The 17,536-nt window shown below is 35.0% G+C and overlaps 1 protein-coding gene across 1 annotated transcript; it reads right to left on the bottom strand.

The window, feature by feature from the left end:
- Window positions 1-235: 235 nt before the first annotated feature.
- LOC120421860 (kinesin-like protein Klp68D) lies at window positions 236-15,879 on the bottom strand. The gene is made up of 4 exons (XM_039585159.2): window positions 15,666-15,879; window positions 7,463-7,656; window positions 5,690-7,400; window positions 236-1,059 (listed from the first exon to the last, which is right to left on the bottom strand). Exons 1-4 carry the CDS (start codon window positions 15,702-15,704, stop codon window positions 544-546), a joined length of 2,460 nt encoding a protein of 819 aa, XP_039441093.1. The 5' UTR covers window positions 15,705-15,879; the 3' UTR covers window positions 236-543.
- Between the last annotated feature and the right edge of the window lie 1,657 nt (window positions 15,880-17,536).

The raw sequence follows: 17,536 nt of genomic DNA, 5'->3' as shown, positions 1-17,536 counted from the left end.
CTATTAAAATACAACAACCGAAAAAGTATACCACAAACAAAAATTCCTATTTACAAGCTAGTTGAAATCTGTTTCACAACTAGAACACAACATATCTAGTTCAAAGAGCGAACAAGAAAGACTAAATCATGCTTCGGTGACCTCCTTGTGGTGGAGTGAGTTTTGGTTATTTACTTAAGCCTAAAGCCGCCTACCCACTTAAAAACGCAATACTCATTCTTACTAACATTCACTGTTATTTGTTTCTCCCATTCTCTCACAATTTCTTCCTTCTTTTTTCACAATCTGCATATTTTTTCTCTTTCTCATAATTGTTTGGTGCCAAGCCGATTTGAAGCGCGCGCGTGTGAAACTTTTCCTACACTTTTTTTTTGTTAAACTGTTAAATACTCAAGCTTCAAGAAACGAAAAATTCCTAGCAAAGAAACCCAAAATCGTGGGAGATTTTTAAAATTGTGTGAGCGTGTGTGACGGATGATGATGTTGCGCAGGAAAGGTGGAATATCATCAAATGAGTAGTTCAGTTTCACCTTGGCGCTGGATCTACTTGGGAATGAGTCCGCGCGCCTTGGGGAACGTTGGTGCCGCGCTGGCCGGTGGCGCAACCTTCTTGGCCGTCGAGTGCGCCCCGAAGGTGGGCGCCGCCGACACGCCCCGGTTGTAGATCGACGATCGGGCCCGACCGTTGGCCATGCCGCCGCCGCCACCACCGAGGGAACCTGTACCACCGTTGATGCTGCTGCTGCTGCCGCCACTGCCAATGCCGCTGCTACTCGACGGAATGCCACCGTTTGACGCGCCCGACGACGAACCCGCGCCGTTGGAACCGCTGCCCGACTGTTGACCAACGCCGTCCTGGTTCTGGCTGCGGCGCGTAATCTTGTCCAGCCGTTGCTTCATCATGCTCGCGTAGTTGGACTGATCGGTGATGTCGATGTCGTCCTCGGTTTGCATCGCTTCGGCGAGGACCGCTTGAAGAGAGGCGGACACTTTTGGGTTGGAGTACTCGTACGTGGTGCGCAGCGGCATATCCAGCTCGTAGTTCATGATGTTTTCGCCCTGGAAGGATAAAGAATAGAGAGTTTCATGAATACAAATTATGTACACTTGAAAAGCATCAAAAATCCAAATGCTAGGAGAGCAATTCTAAGAATATTTTTTTCTTGTGTATTTTCATTTTGATGAATTTGGTCGGTACTGTAGACGGCAGCGAAATTATGGAAAAGTATAATTTGTATCAAGTTTGCATTTGTTTGTAAAGCTTTAGATAGGAGAACTTCAATAATTTTAGGGTTGGAAGTTTGAAACGTTTTATATGACTTTGCCAATGTTTTAAAAAATGTAATTTCCTATATATTAGGTAAAAAGAAGTATGTAGTAATTTTCTTAGTTCCTCAGGTTGCATTTTACGCATTTTTTTACAATTTGAATGTAAATTGTGCCATTTTATAGCAAAAAATGTGAAAAACAAACGAAAAATTGGAACAGTTTATGTATAAACATGAAAAAATTAGAAAAGCAAAATGATAGGAGGTGGTAGAATAGGCCAAATACTACCAAAAACAAACGTAAACTAAAAAAAATAAATGCAAATAAAGATTTTAGAAATACCAACCAACCATTTTTACAAAAAAAATGCGCAAAATAATCATTTTTAAAATGAAAAAAAAAAATTGGAATTCAAAATGAAAATTTAAAAAATTGAAAAATAAAAATATTTCGAAATAAAGAAATTTAAAAATGTAAATATTAAACAACATCGAAAACTATAAAACCCAGAAAAAAATGAAAAAGATTGTATAATTTTGATTTTCAATTTTAATTTATTTTGAATTTCCGAACTTAAGAATTTCTGAGCTTTTAATTTTTGTATTGTAATTTTGTGTTTTTAAGGTTTGTTGTTTCTAGTTTCCGAATTTTATTATTTTTAATTTAATTTTATTTGATTTTTTTTATTTTGCATTTTAGAGTAATCAAATTTTTGAAATTCTTAAATTTAAAATTCAAACTATTTTTGTAATGTAGAACTTTTTAATTTTTGATTTTTATTTTACTTTTGTCTAACTTTTTTTCAATTTTTGATATATTTTTTTACTATAAATTATTTTTTTAAGAATTTAAGAATTTAAGAATTTATTTGATTTTTTTTATTTTGCATTTTAGAGTAATCAAATTTTTGAAATTCTTAAATTTAAAATTCAAACTATTTTTGTAATGTAGAACTTTCTAATTTTTGATTTTTATTTTACTTTTGTCTAACTTTTTTTCAATTTTTGATATATTTTTTTACTATACATTATTTTTTTTATGGGGTTTTAAAATTTTGCATTTGTTTGTTTTTTTTTTATTTTAAAATTTAAGAGTTCAAGAATTTAAGAATTTAAGAATTAAAGAACTTAAAAATTTAAGAATTTATGAATTTAAGAATTTAAGAGTTTAAGAATTTAAGAATTTAAGAATTTAAGAATTTAAGAATTTAAGAATTTAAGAATTTAAGAATTTAAGAATTTAAGAATTTAAGAATTTAAGAATTTAAGAATTTAAGAATTTAAGAATTTAAGAATTTAAGAATTTAAGAATTTAAGAATTTAAGAATTTAAGAATTTAAGAATTTAAGAATTTAAGAATTTAAGAATTTAAGAATTTAAGAATTTAAGAATTTAAGAATTTAAGAATTTAAGAATTTAAGAATTTAAGAATTTAAGAATTTAAGAATTTAAGAATTTAAGAATTTAAGAATTTAAGAATTTAAGAATTTAAGAATTTAAGAATTTAAGAATTTAAGAATTTAAGAATTTAAGAATTTAAGAATTTAAGAATTTAAGAATTTAAGAATTTAAGAATTTAAGAATTTAAGAATTTAAGAATTTAAGAATTTAAGAATTTAAGAATTTAAGAATTTAAGAATTTAAGAATTTAAGAATTTAAGAATTTAAGAATTTAAGAATTTAAGAATTTAAGAATTTAAGAATTTAAGAATTTAAGAATTTAAGAATTTAAGAATTTAAGAATTTAAGAATTTAAGAATTTAAGAATTTAAGAATTTAAGAATTTAAGAATTTAAGAATTTAAGAATTTAAGAATTTAAGAATTTAAGAATTTAAGAATTTAAGAATTTAAGAATTTAAGAATTTAAGAATTTAAGAATTTAAGAATTTAAGAATTTAAGAATTTAAGAATTTAAGAATTTAAGAATTTAAGAATTTAAGAATTTAAGAATTTAAGAATTTAAGAATTTAAGAATTTAAGAATTTAAGAATTTAAGAATTTAAGAATTTAAGAATTTAAGAATTTAAGAATTTAAGAACTTAAGAATTTAAGAATTTAAGAATTTAAGAATTTCAGAATTTAATAATTTAAGAATTCAGGGATTCAAAAATTTAAGAATTTTAGAATCTTAGAATTTTAGAATTAAGAATTTAAGAATTTAATAATTTAAAATTTAGGAACATAAGAATAAGATTGGAGAAATTAAGAATTTTAGAATCTAAGAATAAGAATTGAAGAAATTTTTTTTTTTGAAAAACAATTCAAAATGAAAAGAATTTTAAATTTAGAAACTTAAAAAACTGGGTGCAGAATAGTTGTCCGCAAAGCGGCCTCAATTTAGAACTGTCAAAGCGGAACCAATTTACTGTTTGAAAAATGATGCCAAGAAGTGGCAAGTATTGTAATCGATCTATAATTTATTTTGTCAGGAATAAAAAAATCGAGGGCGTCGAGTTTTTGAGTCAGTCTTAAGAAGAGATATGAAATCGAGATTGCCATAATTCGTCGCTAACATTTCCATAAGCGCTATGTCTCACTCAAAACCTATGTTTACGAATTGTTTACGACGAATTATCAGTAACTGTGAAAGTGAATGGCACCTGCCAAATAACATTGAATAATCTTACTCCTGTATTATCACTGCGCTTCAAAGATACATAATCTCGTAACTTCCATCCGGTTGCTTTACTGATTCACAAAATTCCCTCACTTCTGACGTAATATTTCATCACGTTGAAAACAAAGAAGGACTCTTTTAACCGCCCATCGTCTAGTCTACGAACAAAAAAAGCACGAAGAACTTAATTTTTCAGCGAAAACTTTAATATCATTAGATCCAAAATGTTTCAAAACGAGTCACTTCAGCAGCAAAAAATATGTCACGCTTGAGCTTGAACAAAGCCTTCTACTTTGTTTATGTTTACAGCTGTAGTGCAGTTGTATTAGTGAGGAGCAGTGGGGATCATTCGGAAATCACGTTACGCATTCTGTCTTTTCAGCACCCAGTTAAAAAAGTACAAATTCAAAACTTTGAAAATTCAAAGTTTTTAAAGTCCAAAAATTCAAAAAACCCAAAAATTTAGAAATTCAAAAATAAGGAATTTAGAAAATTAAAAACTTCAAATTTCGAATTTGAAATTAAAAAACTTCAAAACTCAAAATCTCTCAAAATTATTAAAATTTCTAAACTCAAAACTATAAAAAAGTTCAAAAACTGAAAAATAATGCAATTTGAATTTTTTTAAATTTAAATATTAAAAAGTTATAAAATATAAAAAATATCTTTTTTAAAGATTCAAAAATGTAGGGGTTTGAAAACTTTAAATACTAAAAAAAAGCTCCAAAGTTATACAGTCCAGACTCGATTATCCGAAGGCCTCGAACAAATTTCACTTCGGATAATCGAATCGCAAAAGAAAAAAAAATTGTTCGTTGTCTAATTTTTGATTGTTGAGCATATGTATGACCCCTAAACTGCCGTTCTACGCATAATTGTCCCATGTTATTTTTGGACGATTTTGACTTTTTGACATTTTTAAGTTTAGTTTGTCGTATATTTTAAGAAAAACACATAAAATCTTGTACTTTGTTCGGAAACTCATTAAAAACAACACCAAGTCTGTTTGTCCCATCGTTACACTTCTACGCATAATTGTCCCACCAAGTATTTTCATTCACGGAATCATTAGTTTAACGAAGCATTATGTCGTGTTTTCTTATTTTATAGCAAGAGAATCATAAATAAGAGTGATATATCACTAACTGGGGCGATTAGGGACACATAGGGTGGATAGGAACTCACGGGACAATTATGCGTAGAAACACAGAAATCGGTCGAAAAATTTCAACTGCGTTTTTCTCAGTTGCACTTTTTTGAACATGGGACAATTATGCGTAGAACGGCAGTAAACTACGCTAAAATTATTCAGAATTTTTAAATCTAAGATGGCGACCAAAATGGCGGTGAAACAATATTGAAAAAAAAAGGCATTTTATTTTTTTAAAGGCAATCAGCAACTCAAATTTGACTAAAATGGGGTCGTAGAACTCAAATTTTATGTTAAAAACAAGAAAATGAAAAAAATACGAAATTTTTTTTTCGTGATTCGATTATCCCTATACAAACCTTCGGATAATCGAAACTTCGGATAATCGAGGCTTCGGATAATGGAGTCTGGACTGTATGCCTTTCTGTAATCTAAAAAGGTGGCAAAAGTGGCAGTAATTTAGATTTTTTACGGCCATTCGAACGATTGTTCCTTTGTCCCATATGGTTGTCTTGCCCTACCTTCCTCTGGCAATTGTTCCCAGCGCCATTGCATTGCATTACAAAGCATTGAAACAACAGAAACGTTAACGTCAGCGGCCAGGCCTACCGCGTAAAGTTGACCGCAGCGATGATTCGTTCAAGATTACTCACCTTGTACCGATAGCCCGCGTCGGGCGCGTTCGTCTTGATCATGTGCAGCGCGTACTCGGACATGGGCCGTCTCCGGTTCGGGTCGGCCACCGGCCGGGTCACGCTCTGCGGGTGCACGCTGAGCAGCATCATGTTGCTGTTCAGGTACCACTCTTCCGCCTCGTCGTCGTACTTGGCCTGGGTGTAGAGGCGTGACTTGACCTCTGTGGGGACAAAGTTGTCTATGATGAGCAGGAGGCGTTTGAGCTCCTTGATGAGTTCGTTCTGGGTCATTTCCAGCTCGCGCCGATCGCGGTTGTGTTCGTCCCGGGTGTCGGACAGCTCTTGCTTGAGGGCCATGCACTTGGCGTAGCACTTTTTGAGTTTGCGCGTTTTCAGCTCGACCTCCTGCTGGAGCGAGGTGAACGTTTCGCGGATTTCCATGGTGGATTCTTCGTGGAGTTCGAGCTGCTGTTGCATTTCGATTTCGCGCTTCTTGCGTTCGGCGATTTCGGCCATCTTTTTCTCGAGCTCCATCTGGCGCTCGCTGTACGTGTCGAGGATGTTTTTGCCTCCCTTGACTAGTTGGTTTTCGAGTTCGCCCAGTTTGGCGGCGAGGGAAGCGGTCGCTTCGCGTTCTTTGAGGAGCGCTTCCTGGGCTTTGGCGTCCAGTTCGCTAAAGTCGAGTTCGTTTTCCTTTTCGTCCTCTTCGGGTTCCTGCTCGGCTTCCGAGTCGGACTTTTCGTCGGAATCGACGCTCTTTTCGCGTTTGATGACACGTGGTTGTTTGACTTTCTTGACCTTTGGAACGGACTTTTCGCGCATTTGGCGTTCTGTGATGAGCTGGCGGAGTCGGGCGATTTCCTCCTGGTACTCGCGCAGCTTGGTGTCCTGTGGGTCTTCGTTCATGACCGGTTTGTTCTCGATGGTCTTGGCGCGGCTGGCGTACCGGAGCGTCGTCAGGGTTTCATTGTAGTTGAACTCGGACGGGCCAATGTTGGCGATCATGATGGTTTTGGAGTTTCCGCCTAGGGAGTCCTGTAGGAGGCGGGTCAGCTTGGAGTCGCGGTAGGGGACGTGCGGTGACTTCTCGGCGAGGGCCGAAATTACATTTCCTAGCGAGGAAAGCGCCCGGTTGATCTTGCTGGCCTCTTTGAGTCGTTCGGCTGTGGCGCCTGATTTGGACTGCCGTTCGCTACCGGCCAAATCGATGAGGTTCAGCTTGCCCACCTTGACCAGCGTCGCACCTACCTCGCACATCTCGATCTTGATCAGGAAGATGGCGTGAGATCGCGAGCTGTGCGCGTTCATGTTGGTGAAGCCAACGGTTCGGTTTTTGTTGCCCATGTGCATGACGTTGAGCATGTCTTCGACGCTTTTGCACAGGACCGAGTGCAGGTTCGGTACGACGATGCCACCTTCGCGTTCGCGCAACTCCAACACCGACGTCGTGTTGGGCTTCAACAGATCGCGCAACTCTTCCATGTAAATCTCCAGATAGGACACCGCCACCAGGAAGTTCATGTTCTGCGATCGATTAATGTGGGCCCAAATCTGCTCAAATGCACGCGGAATAATACCCTTCTGGTCGACGTCATTCTTAATGCCCTCCATTGTGTGGGTCTTACCGGTTCCGGTTTGACCGTACGCAAAAACGCACCCATTGAAGCCTTCCAGCACGGAGTAGACCAACGGACGGATCACCTCGTCGTACAGCTGCTGCTGAGTTGAACTAAAAAACAAAAAAATCAAAATTAGATAAATTGACACCCCAAAACCCCAACCACAACTCACTCCTTATCGTACACGGCATCGTACGTGAACATCTTCTTATTCTCCCGCGAGGACTCATTGCAGTTGAGGATCTCGATCACGCCCCGGCTCGGAAAGACGTCGACGACCTTCTGGAAGTTGCCCGTCTGTTCCTTGTTGTTGAGCGGCCGGCAGCGGACCACCACCTGGACGCACTCATTTTTGGCGCCCTGTTGCTGTGGGGATGAGAAAGCAAAAAAAAAAATCACTTCAATCACTTTCAAGTGCCATTAAAAATAGAAGCAATTCACTTTGTTCTTCTGCTGGATTCCATTGATTTTCTCGTGGAGCAAGCCGAGCCCAAGCGTGACTAGAAACATTACTCTTGAGTCCGACTTCTTGCTTATTATTATGGTTCTAATTGTGATGTTAGTCTCTCTCTTGTGTGAAAGCGAAAGCGACATACACAAGAAACTATTATTAGGAGAAAATTTGACGTCATCAAGAGCATTTCAAGGTTCCACCTCCAACCGATGCTGGGGACGACCGTGCCGTGACGACGCGGGAGAAATTTCGAACAAATGTGACATCAAAGCGATTGGGAAAATTTTGAACGCGTCGTTATCTTGGGGATGCTAATCTCCATCAAGTCATTGCTCGATTGCACAAGCAAGAATATAAGTTGAAGATAGCAAACGAAATTATTGAATGCGCTGTTCGCAAAGGATTGCGTTTTAAAAAATTTATTGAAAAAACATTTTGAACATTTTCAGCACTTATAAATATGTAAGTAGTAGATATGATCTCAAAAATGATCCAAAGTGATCTGGAGTTATGTAGGGAAATACGGCCATATGGGCCGTAATTGTTACAATTTTGATATTTCCAGGTTTAATAATTTTTGCAACATCTTTGTTTTGAGGAAAGCACAAAATAAGGCTGGGAGTTCGATTTCCAGCTGATTTTTTTTCAATATTTTGCATCTGGTTAGGTCTGTCCCGAGATTATTATTTTTAAAACATATACTAGGGTAGGCCCTGCAAGGTGCACTATTTCTGCAAAAATATTTTTACAACAGTGTTTAAAACAAAATAGTTCTGTTGAAAATACTTATTTTTGCTCCCAAAATTCTTTAAAACTGTTTTTTTTAATTAGAATGTCGATTTATATTGCTTTTTGAACTCAATTCGAAGCACTCATCAAAAGTTTTCCCACTTTATATGAAATTTGTTCTAATGAAGATGCCATAAAGATTTTTTCAAATTGTGTTTAAAAAGCACATACAATTTATTATTCACAAACTAATATAAATCAAATCACGAGCAAAAATTTGTTTTTTTGTTTTTCTTGTTTTAACATTAAATTCGAGTTCTGGGACCCCATTTTATTTAAATTTGAATAGTTTAAAGTAGTTAGAATTTTTTGCTTTTTCGTGGTTCGATTAGCCGAAGTGAAATTTTTCTGAGTTTGATCTTAAAAAAGTATTGGAAAGAAGAACTCTTAAAATTTTAGAAAATTTCAGGGTTGGAAATTTGACTTGTTTTAATAAGTGACTTTGCCAATAGTTTTAAAAATGACATTTTTTTAGGGTTCAACTTTGGCTTTTACTAACATTTCCTATATTTTAAGTAAAAGGAAGCATGCAGTAAATTTTTTAGTGTCCTAGACTATGCCTCTACGCATTTTTTACAATTTAAATGATAATGGTGCCAGAAACACTAAAAAAAATAAAAAAGTGACTGTAAAAACATAAAATAATTAGATAGGCAAAATGTAATGATAGGAAGCGATGGAATAGGCCAAATATTACCAAAAACAAACATAACCTAAACAAAAAAAATGCAGATTAACCAGGGTGGCCACCAGTTTTGGATTTTCAATTTCCCGGTTTTTTCCCGGTTTTCTCCCGAGGCCTGAAGGAATTTTTCCATATAGTTTTAAATCAAATTACAATGTTTTTTTATAGACTGACGTTAGTATCAAAATACTTTTTAAACGCATACACAACGTATACTTTTGGTTCAATATTTTTATTTCTCAAGGGAGCTTTCAAATTGAGAACAAGCATGAGCATGAGCATGAGCATGAGAGACAAGGGAGCTTTCAAATTGAGAACAAAAAGTAAGAAGCCGTTTTTAAAAGTTTTTAGTCCAAATCCTTATTTTCCATAATGCTTGTGATTTTTCATCTCCATGCTCCACCATTTTTCTTAACTTAAAATCAATAAAAAATCGTTTTGTATTAAATTTAAGAATTACATAAATTATTACTGTAAAGCAGGAAATAGCATTTACAATGTTGGGTATGAGTATGGGTAGAAAATATTTGCAAAAGACAACAACATTTATGCAAATACTCTTCAGTTTTCTTTGAAAAAGCTTTTGTAAATCCAAGAAGAACGATTCTTCCAGAGAAAAAGTGCCATATATTTAAACAATCGGTAACTAAAAACATTTTTAGCGGATCGATTTAGTATCTTCGGCAAGCATTTGGGTATTGATGAGATGATTTCTAGAAAAAAATTTAATGTCAAAAAAACCCCTTTGGGTTGGCCTGTACTTCAACCCCTCATCGCGACTCCCAGATCGCGCAAGCATAAACATAATTCTCGATACATCCTTTGTATGAGCCGTGCCAAATTTATTGAAAAAAGAAAAAAATAAACATGTTTGGATGTTTTTAAATTTTTGAGTAACACAGAATGATAAAAAATCAATTGACCGTGCTGCGATTTTCTGAACAAAACAACCAAAACAGCCAAAATTCAGTTAATCTTTTTTTACGGAATTTTCAGATGAGAATTAAATAAAATCCAACAAAAACTCAATTTTGTGTTTGAATAAAAATAAAAAGTGACTGTTTGTATTGAAATGACTATTATGCAGTTGAACTCTGAAAATATTGAAAATTTTATTTAAAATTTAAATTACAATTTATAAAATAAATTTTGAAGAAAAGATATTTTCCAAATGTTCTGAATTTGAACACAATTTGATAGGCATTTAACTGTTGAAAGATTCCCAAATAACTATATAAAAATATCTTAAATACCAAATATTTCCGACATTTTAAAATTGTACAAAAGTACTCAAATCTGATTTAAAAACACAAGCACAAAGTTTCATGGCAGTTTGTCCTTAATAATTTGTTTGACTGAGAAAGCAAAAAATCATCTTATAAAATACTACTGAAAACAGATTTTTGAAATTCCACCAAATGTTTTACAGTAAAAATTGTAAACAGTCCGTCTCGATTATCCGATGGTTTGAACAATAAAAAAACAATTGGTTTTTTTATTTTCTTACTGTTAACATCAAATTCGAGTTCAGCGCCTTAATTTTAGTTACTGTTGAGTGGCTGATTGCCTATTAAATTTAAAAATGTATTTTTTCAATATTGGGTAATTCTCCGCCAACTCACACAGCAGTTGCCCCGACCCCTCTTCGATTTGCGTGAAACTTTGTCCTAAGGGGTAACTTTTGTCCCTGATCACGAATCCGAGGTCCGTTTTTTGATATCTCGTGACGGAGGGGCGGTACGACCCCTTCCATTTTTGAACATGCGAAAAAAGAGGTGTTTTTCAATAATTTGCAGCCTGAAACGGTGATGAGATAGAAATTTGGTGTCAAAGGGACTTTTATGTAAAATTAGACGCCCGATTTGATGGCGTACTCAGAATTCCGAAAAAACGTATTTTTCATCGAAAAAAACACTAAAAAAGTTCTAAAAATTCTCCCATTTTCCGTTACTCGACTGTAAAAAATTTTGAAACATGTCATTTAATGGGAAATTTAATGTACTTTTCGAATCTACATTGTCCCAGAAGGGTCATTTTTTCATTTAGAACAAAATTTTTCATTTTAAAATTTCGTGTTTTTTCTAACTTTGCAGGGTTATTTTTTAGAGTGTAACAATGTTCTACAAAGTTGTAGAGCAGACAATTACAAAAATTTTGATATATAGACATAAGGGGTTTGCTTATAAACATCACGAGTTATCGCGATTTCACGAAAAAAAGTTTTGAAAAAGTTGGTCGTCATCGATCATGGCCGTTCATGGTCACCCGCGACAGACACGGACGACAAAACAAAGAGAAACGCAAAAAGTAACTTTTTCAAAACTTTTTTTCGTAAAATCGCGATAACTTGTGATGTTTATAAGCAAACCCCTTATGTCTATATATCAAAATTTTTGTAATTGTCTGCTCTACAACTTTGTAGAACATTGTTACACTCTAAAAAATAACCCTGCAAAGTTAGAAAAAACACGAAATTTTAAAATGAAAAATTTTGTTCTAAATGAAAAAATGACCCTTCTGGGACAATGTAGATTCGAAAAGTACATTAAATTTCCCATAAAATGACATGTTCCAAAATTTTTTACAGTCGAGTAACGGAAAATGGGAGGATTTTTAAAACTTTTTTAGTGTTTTTTTCGATGAAAAATACGTTTTTTCGGAATTCTGAGTACGCCATCAAATCGGGCGTCTAATTTTACATAAAAGTCCCTTTGACACCAAATTTCTATCTCATCACCGTTTCAGGCTGCAAATTATTGAAAAATACCTCTTTTTTCGCATGTTCAAAAATGGAAGGGGTCGTACCGCCCCTCCGTCACGAGATATCAAAAAACGGACCTCGGATTCGTGATCAGGGACAAAAGTTACCCCTTAGGACAAAGTTTCACGCAAATCGAAGAGGGGTCGGGGCAACTTTTCCCGATTTCGTGTGAGTTGGTAGAGAATTACCCTATTTTATTTCAGCCATTTTGGCCGCCATCTTGAATTTCATAATTCTAAATAATTTTAAAATAGTTTAGGCTGGTACAAATTTTATTTAGTTTTAGCCTCCCCCCTTCAAAATTGGCCCGAAAAATCAGGGGGCAATTTTTTTTTTCAAAAAACTTCTAAATTATAATGAAAATTTAAGTGGAATCAACTGAAATCAATTTTAGATGTTTTCACCTGCGTTCAGAATCGTTTTTAGCATGTTTGGGTTGATTTAATTTTTGAAAATTGTCTATGTTTATTATTTTTTTTCGCTATTTTTTTGTTTTCGTTAAATTTTACATTATTTGAAAACTAATGATTGAAAAACAACTGAACAAGTGTAAAATGCATTTTAAAACACTTTTTCCATGCAAATGTCGAAACTGTGGCGTTTTATTTCAATATTTATATATTTTTATTTTTTCCGAGGCCTTCGGATAATCGAGTCTGAACTGTATTCTTATTTTTAACGGCGCACATCAAGCTAAGCTTTTTGCACCACGATTTTCGGTACGCATATTTTAGTATCTTCGAAATTATGGGAACTATCGGTTATTTATTCCCTAAAGTTACTGTCAACAAAAAAAAACAATAAAGCAGATTTTGACTCTTTTAACAATCATATTGTTGTTGGGTTAAATCCGTAAGCTTGACAATTTTGGAATAAATAGACAACAACTTCCTTGGCTGCTGTGCACCCTCAAGTTGATATTGAAATACATAATCAAACAAAAATAAATTGTTTATTATGCTTATGAAATTCAATAATTATTGAAATAAGACATCAAAAATCATAGCGCTGAGTAAATTTTCTATTGAACCGCGGACTTGATCAGAAAAATTGCAACTTATCAAACATTTGTTTTTTAAACCGGGTCCGGTGGTGTAAGTGGTAATCATAGTTGCTTCTCCCCCTCGCCAAAGAAATATACAATAGAATACTCAAAAAAAAAAAAAAAAAAACAATCAAAGCCTAGTAGCTTGAGTCTATTACACAAATTCAAACATTATTTTCCCGAATTCTTCATTTACAATAACTAGAGTAATATTCTAATAGAGAAAAGTATACGTTGAAGTCATTTAAGAGGAATTTGTCAAATTTTGACAAAACTTAAAATATTTTCCCGATTTGTCAGTCGAATTCCCGAGTTTTTCCCGGTTTTCTCCCGGTGGAATAAATTCCCGGGTTTTTCCCGGTTTTCCCGGTTTTTTCCCGAGGTGGCCACCCTGAGATTAACATACTGAAACTTAAACAAGAAATATATAAAACAAGATAAGTCATTTTTTTCGTTGAACAAAAGTTGCTCAAAATTACATCCAGAATATACGTGAATGCTATTTCAAAAAATCAGAAATATACTTTTTTGATCCTAAAAATCAACCCAAATGGCAAAGCTTGAAAACAATTCGTTTAAAAAAAGTTGGGTACTTTTCGCTTGCAAATTTAATTTTGCTTTTTAAAATGATTTTAGAAACATAGTATTTTTGATAATTTTAAAAAATCACAGATTTTTCTAAAAATTATATCTTAATGATTTTTTCTATTTATACTTCTCGGGCTCAAGAGTTGCCTTTTTTTTGTATCTGAAACTATCCAAAAATAAAAGAAACAATTTTTTTTTATTTAACAAAAAAAGGTTTATGGACATTTTGTCAGAGTCTAACTGTATTTCTGAATTGTCCTCATTTTTTCGTCGTCTTTTGTAATTAAATTTTTCTTAAAGCTAAGAGTAATTACAGAGGACCTTGTGTGTAAATGTTAGTGGGAGGGGAGCCGAGGTGTTCTCATTTTCATTTGTTGCTTATTTGGAGATTTTGAATATCCCTGACTCAAGGCGGATTTAAAATGTAAAATAAAACAAAAAATAAAAAAAAAACTTTGTTTATTGGATCTGTTGGCAAAAAAAAAAACAAGAAAAATTCCAGAATCTTGCTCAAGACACCAAATCGTCTGCTAATACCTATTTTATTTGATGTATCAAAAGGTTATTTTAAATAAAAAATATGTTTTTATTGAAAAAAAAAATGTTTTAAATACAGTTCGGACTCGATTATTTGAAGGCCTCGAAAAAACAAATCACTCCGGACAATCGAACCTTGTTGTTTTTTTAATTTCTGAGCTTAAATATGACATGACCCAAACAATACTCTTGAATGATTTGAAATTTTTAATCCAAGATGGTGAGAATTCTTAATGAGCCATTACACTATCGCAAACAAACAAACAAACTAGCACTTTTTCGTGTTTGACAGTTTGCCAAACTCGCAAACTTTTTTACGGCAAACTCGCAAACAAGCCAAAATTATGCAGGCCGACGTTTGTACAAACAAACTAAGCAGGCAAACTGTCAAAACGTGCAAGTTTGTATGTTTGTTTGCCGTAGTGTTATATCTCCTTTAGTAATTTACCATTGATGTGTAAATAAAATGCAAATAAATGAAAATACGCCTTTTTTTGTTCACGATTTGATTATCCAAAGTTCCTTACAAACATTGAACCAATGTTACATCCAATTCAACAAAACATCTGCTTATTTTTTGAACTTTAATTACTTTTTTCCTGCCAGTCCAAATGGTTTTAAGCTGAATAAATAAATTCGACCACGCTTTGACGCTCGTTCGTAGATAGCCAACGTAAGCTTGATGAAAAAAAATAAAATTTGCACAAATCAAATTCAACTAAATGGATATGCAACACGCCAATCAACCTCCGTCACAACTGAGTCACATTAAAAAAAATTTTGCCACAAACCGCAGGACTTGACAATCCGATTGTGACCCCCTTTACACATGCAGCTGGGTGTCCTTTTTCAACTCTGCCCCACATTTCGCGCTTTTCCAGAGATAGCTATAGCTATAGCAGGCGGTTTATAATCCTCCCGGAAAACAGCCCAAAGCGCAATGATGGGCAATCACATCGCCTGCTGTTCGACGATAGAGTCAGCCAACTCACTTTCATTATTCAACTTTTCATAACACTTTGATGCGCCTGGTGGGTCTCTAGGATGAACGACAAGAGGGTGGGTGGTGCGGACAGGTGGTGCGCTTTCCACTCGATTGATCATCTCGTGCGTTCCACCACCCAAAAAAAAGCAGCAGTGTTGGAAAGAAAAGTCTGTCCAAAACTTGATGATGCACCACAACCCAACCCTCTTTTTATTTGCTTTCGCTCTTTTCTATGAAAAAAGTAGAGAGGTAAAGAATAGTGGCAGATTGTGCGAGTGTTGTGCAATTTTGGTGCGTTCCTATTTTGGGCCTACTGGCGGGCGTTGGACAGAACGACTCGTTCGTCATGCATGGAAATAAGTTTCTGTTTAATTTTAACGCCTTACAATTTTCGTCATTGCCGCCCTCAAAAAAATCTCCACCTCATACTCGTTCAAGCTAGACTTTGCGGAGTCTCAAGGCCTGCTGGTGCTGCTGCTGTTAACACACCCCTCCTCTCTAAATCAAACAACTAGAGACGAAAAAACTTACGGCGGAACTCTTCTGCTTGGCGGCGCTGCTGCGATTCATCCTGGACCCGGAACACGGAACTTGGCCTCCCGCACTGGACTGTCCCGACGCAATTTTCACACTTTTCCGCAAGTTTTTCACGGAAAACAGCACATCTTGATGACTAGACGGGCACTTTTGTTTGGATTATCGATTCAGCTGTGTTTCCAACACCACCACCAGTGAGCGAATGAGATTTTGGTCGAGTGAGTGAGAGTGAGTGTGAGTTTGAAAAGGGTGAGGGTGAAGCGTCGCGACGCCGAATGAGCCACGTGAGAGGGGAGAGCGCGCGCGCTCAGTGGGTGAGCAAAACGAAGCAAAACACAAACACCCACCGCTTATCACTGCGAGATGTCGCCAGGGTGGAAAACAAGTTTTTTGGAAATGTTTATGAATTGCCATGGCCTTAGAAATTTCCAACATTTTTATTTACCTTCTTGAGCAATTCTTTAATTTTCTATTTGTTTTGGGAAACTACAAATATATCTTTTGAGCAATAGTGCAAGATGGTGCAAAATCAGGTTTTGGAGGTACAGTCAGTCCGGGCTTGATTATCCGAAGTTTCGATTATTCAAAGATTTGTATAGGACTTCGGAAAGTCGAATCACGAACATTTTTTTCGTTTTTTTAAATGTTCTTGTTTTTAACATCAAATTCGAGTTCTGCAACCCCGTTCTAGCCAACTTGAAAAGTTGATTGCCTATTAAATAACAAAAATGAATTTTCAATATTTCGTCACCGCCATTTTGGATTTAAAAATTATAAATCACTTCAGCGTCTTATTTTTGATTGTCGAGCTTAAAGACAATCAATAATAAGACTACGATTTTTTTTTGTGATTCCATCATCCGAAGTGAAATTTCTCCGAGGCCTTCGGATAATCGAGTCTGGACGGCACGATTTTTAGACAAAATATTGTTTTTTTTAATCAAAACTTTAATTTAAATTAGAACCAGCCTAACACAATTTTCTATAGCAATTTAACGGGACGTGGTGAGTTCCCAATGCTCCTCTCCGGTTATTTCATTGCTGTTATGTGAAAAATAAAAACAAAATAATCTTCGGCGAGTGGGCGCGTACGATGAAATTTTCCTTTCTGGCAATGACAAGATAAAAGAAGAGAACTGACATGGCATGGTGACGGTCGCTATATCTTCTGAAATTTCGGTGCAGGAATCATCAAACGATACTTTTTTCTGTCACTCATTTGCAACACTGCTCTTGAGTGTATAATATCGATTGACTTTTTTTTACGTTTTAAAAAATACTTTTTGAAAGAGAACCACCTCCGATAAAGCATTTTCAAAGTTGAATAAATTTTCAACAATTTTCTCTATGAGACTTTGAAAATTGGACAGTAAGTTTCTGAGATACAGCCTTCCAAGAATCGTGCCATCTATTTTGACTTTAATTTTCAACTACGGGAACGTTTCTGCTGATTTTATGCAGTATTGGGAAAATAGTAAATAACGATATTTGTGGATGAACCCATGGCCAAATCCAGAACAATTTTCTTTCAATTTTCTCTTCTCTTGGTGCCGCCAATGCTGGTAAATTAGAGTGGTTTACGATTAGGCTGTCTAATAAAATCTAACTTCCCAAGAATATTTTTGGGACTTTTTTTTACCTTCTAGAATGCTGTTGGGCAAGCCACTCTTAACCACTTTGCCAATCGAATCAGAGCCAACCCTCAAAAAACAGTTTTTTAAACTTAGTAATTCAGGATTATATTTTAGAGAAAAGTGATGTTTTTAGCACTATTCTGAATACTTATATAGAACTGAATATTAGGCTGTAATGCCAAATTAAGTATGTATTCTATTGGCGAGCACGAATGATTGGTGTGCGTGTGC

This window comes from Culex pipiens, chromosome 2, assembly GCF_016801865.2.
Source record: "Culex pipiens pallens isolate TS chromosome 2, TS_CPP_V2, whole genome shotgun sequence".
Lineage (NCBI taxonomy): Eukaryota > Metazoa > Arthropoda > Insecta > Diptera > Culicidae > Culex > Culex pipiens.
This window is presented reverse-complemented; position numbering and strand designations above follow the sequence as displayed.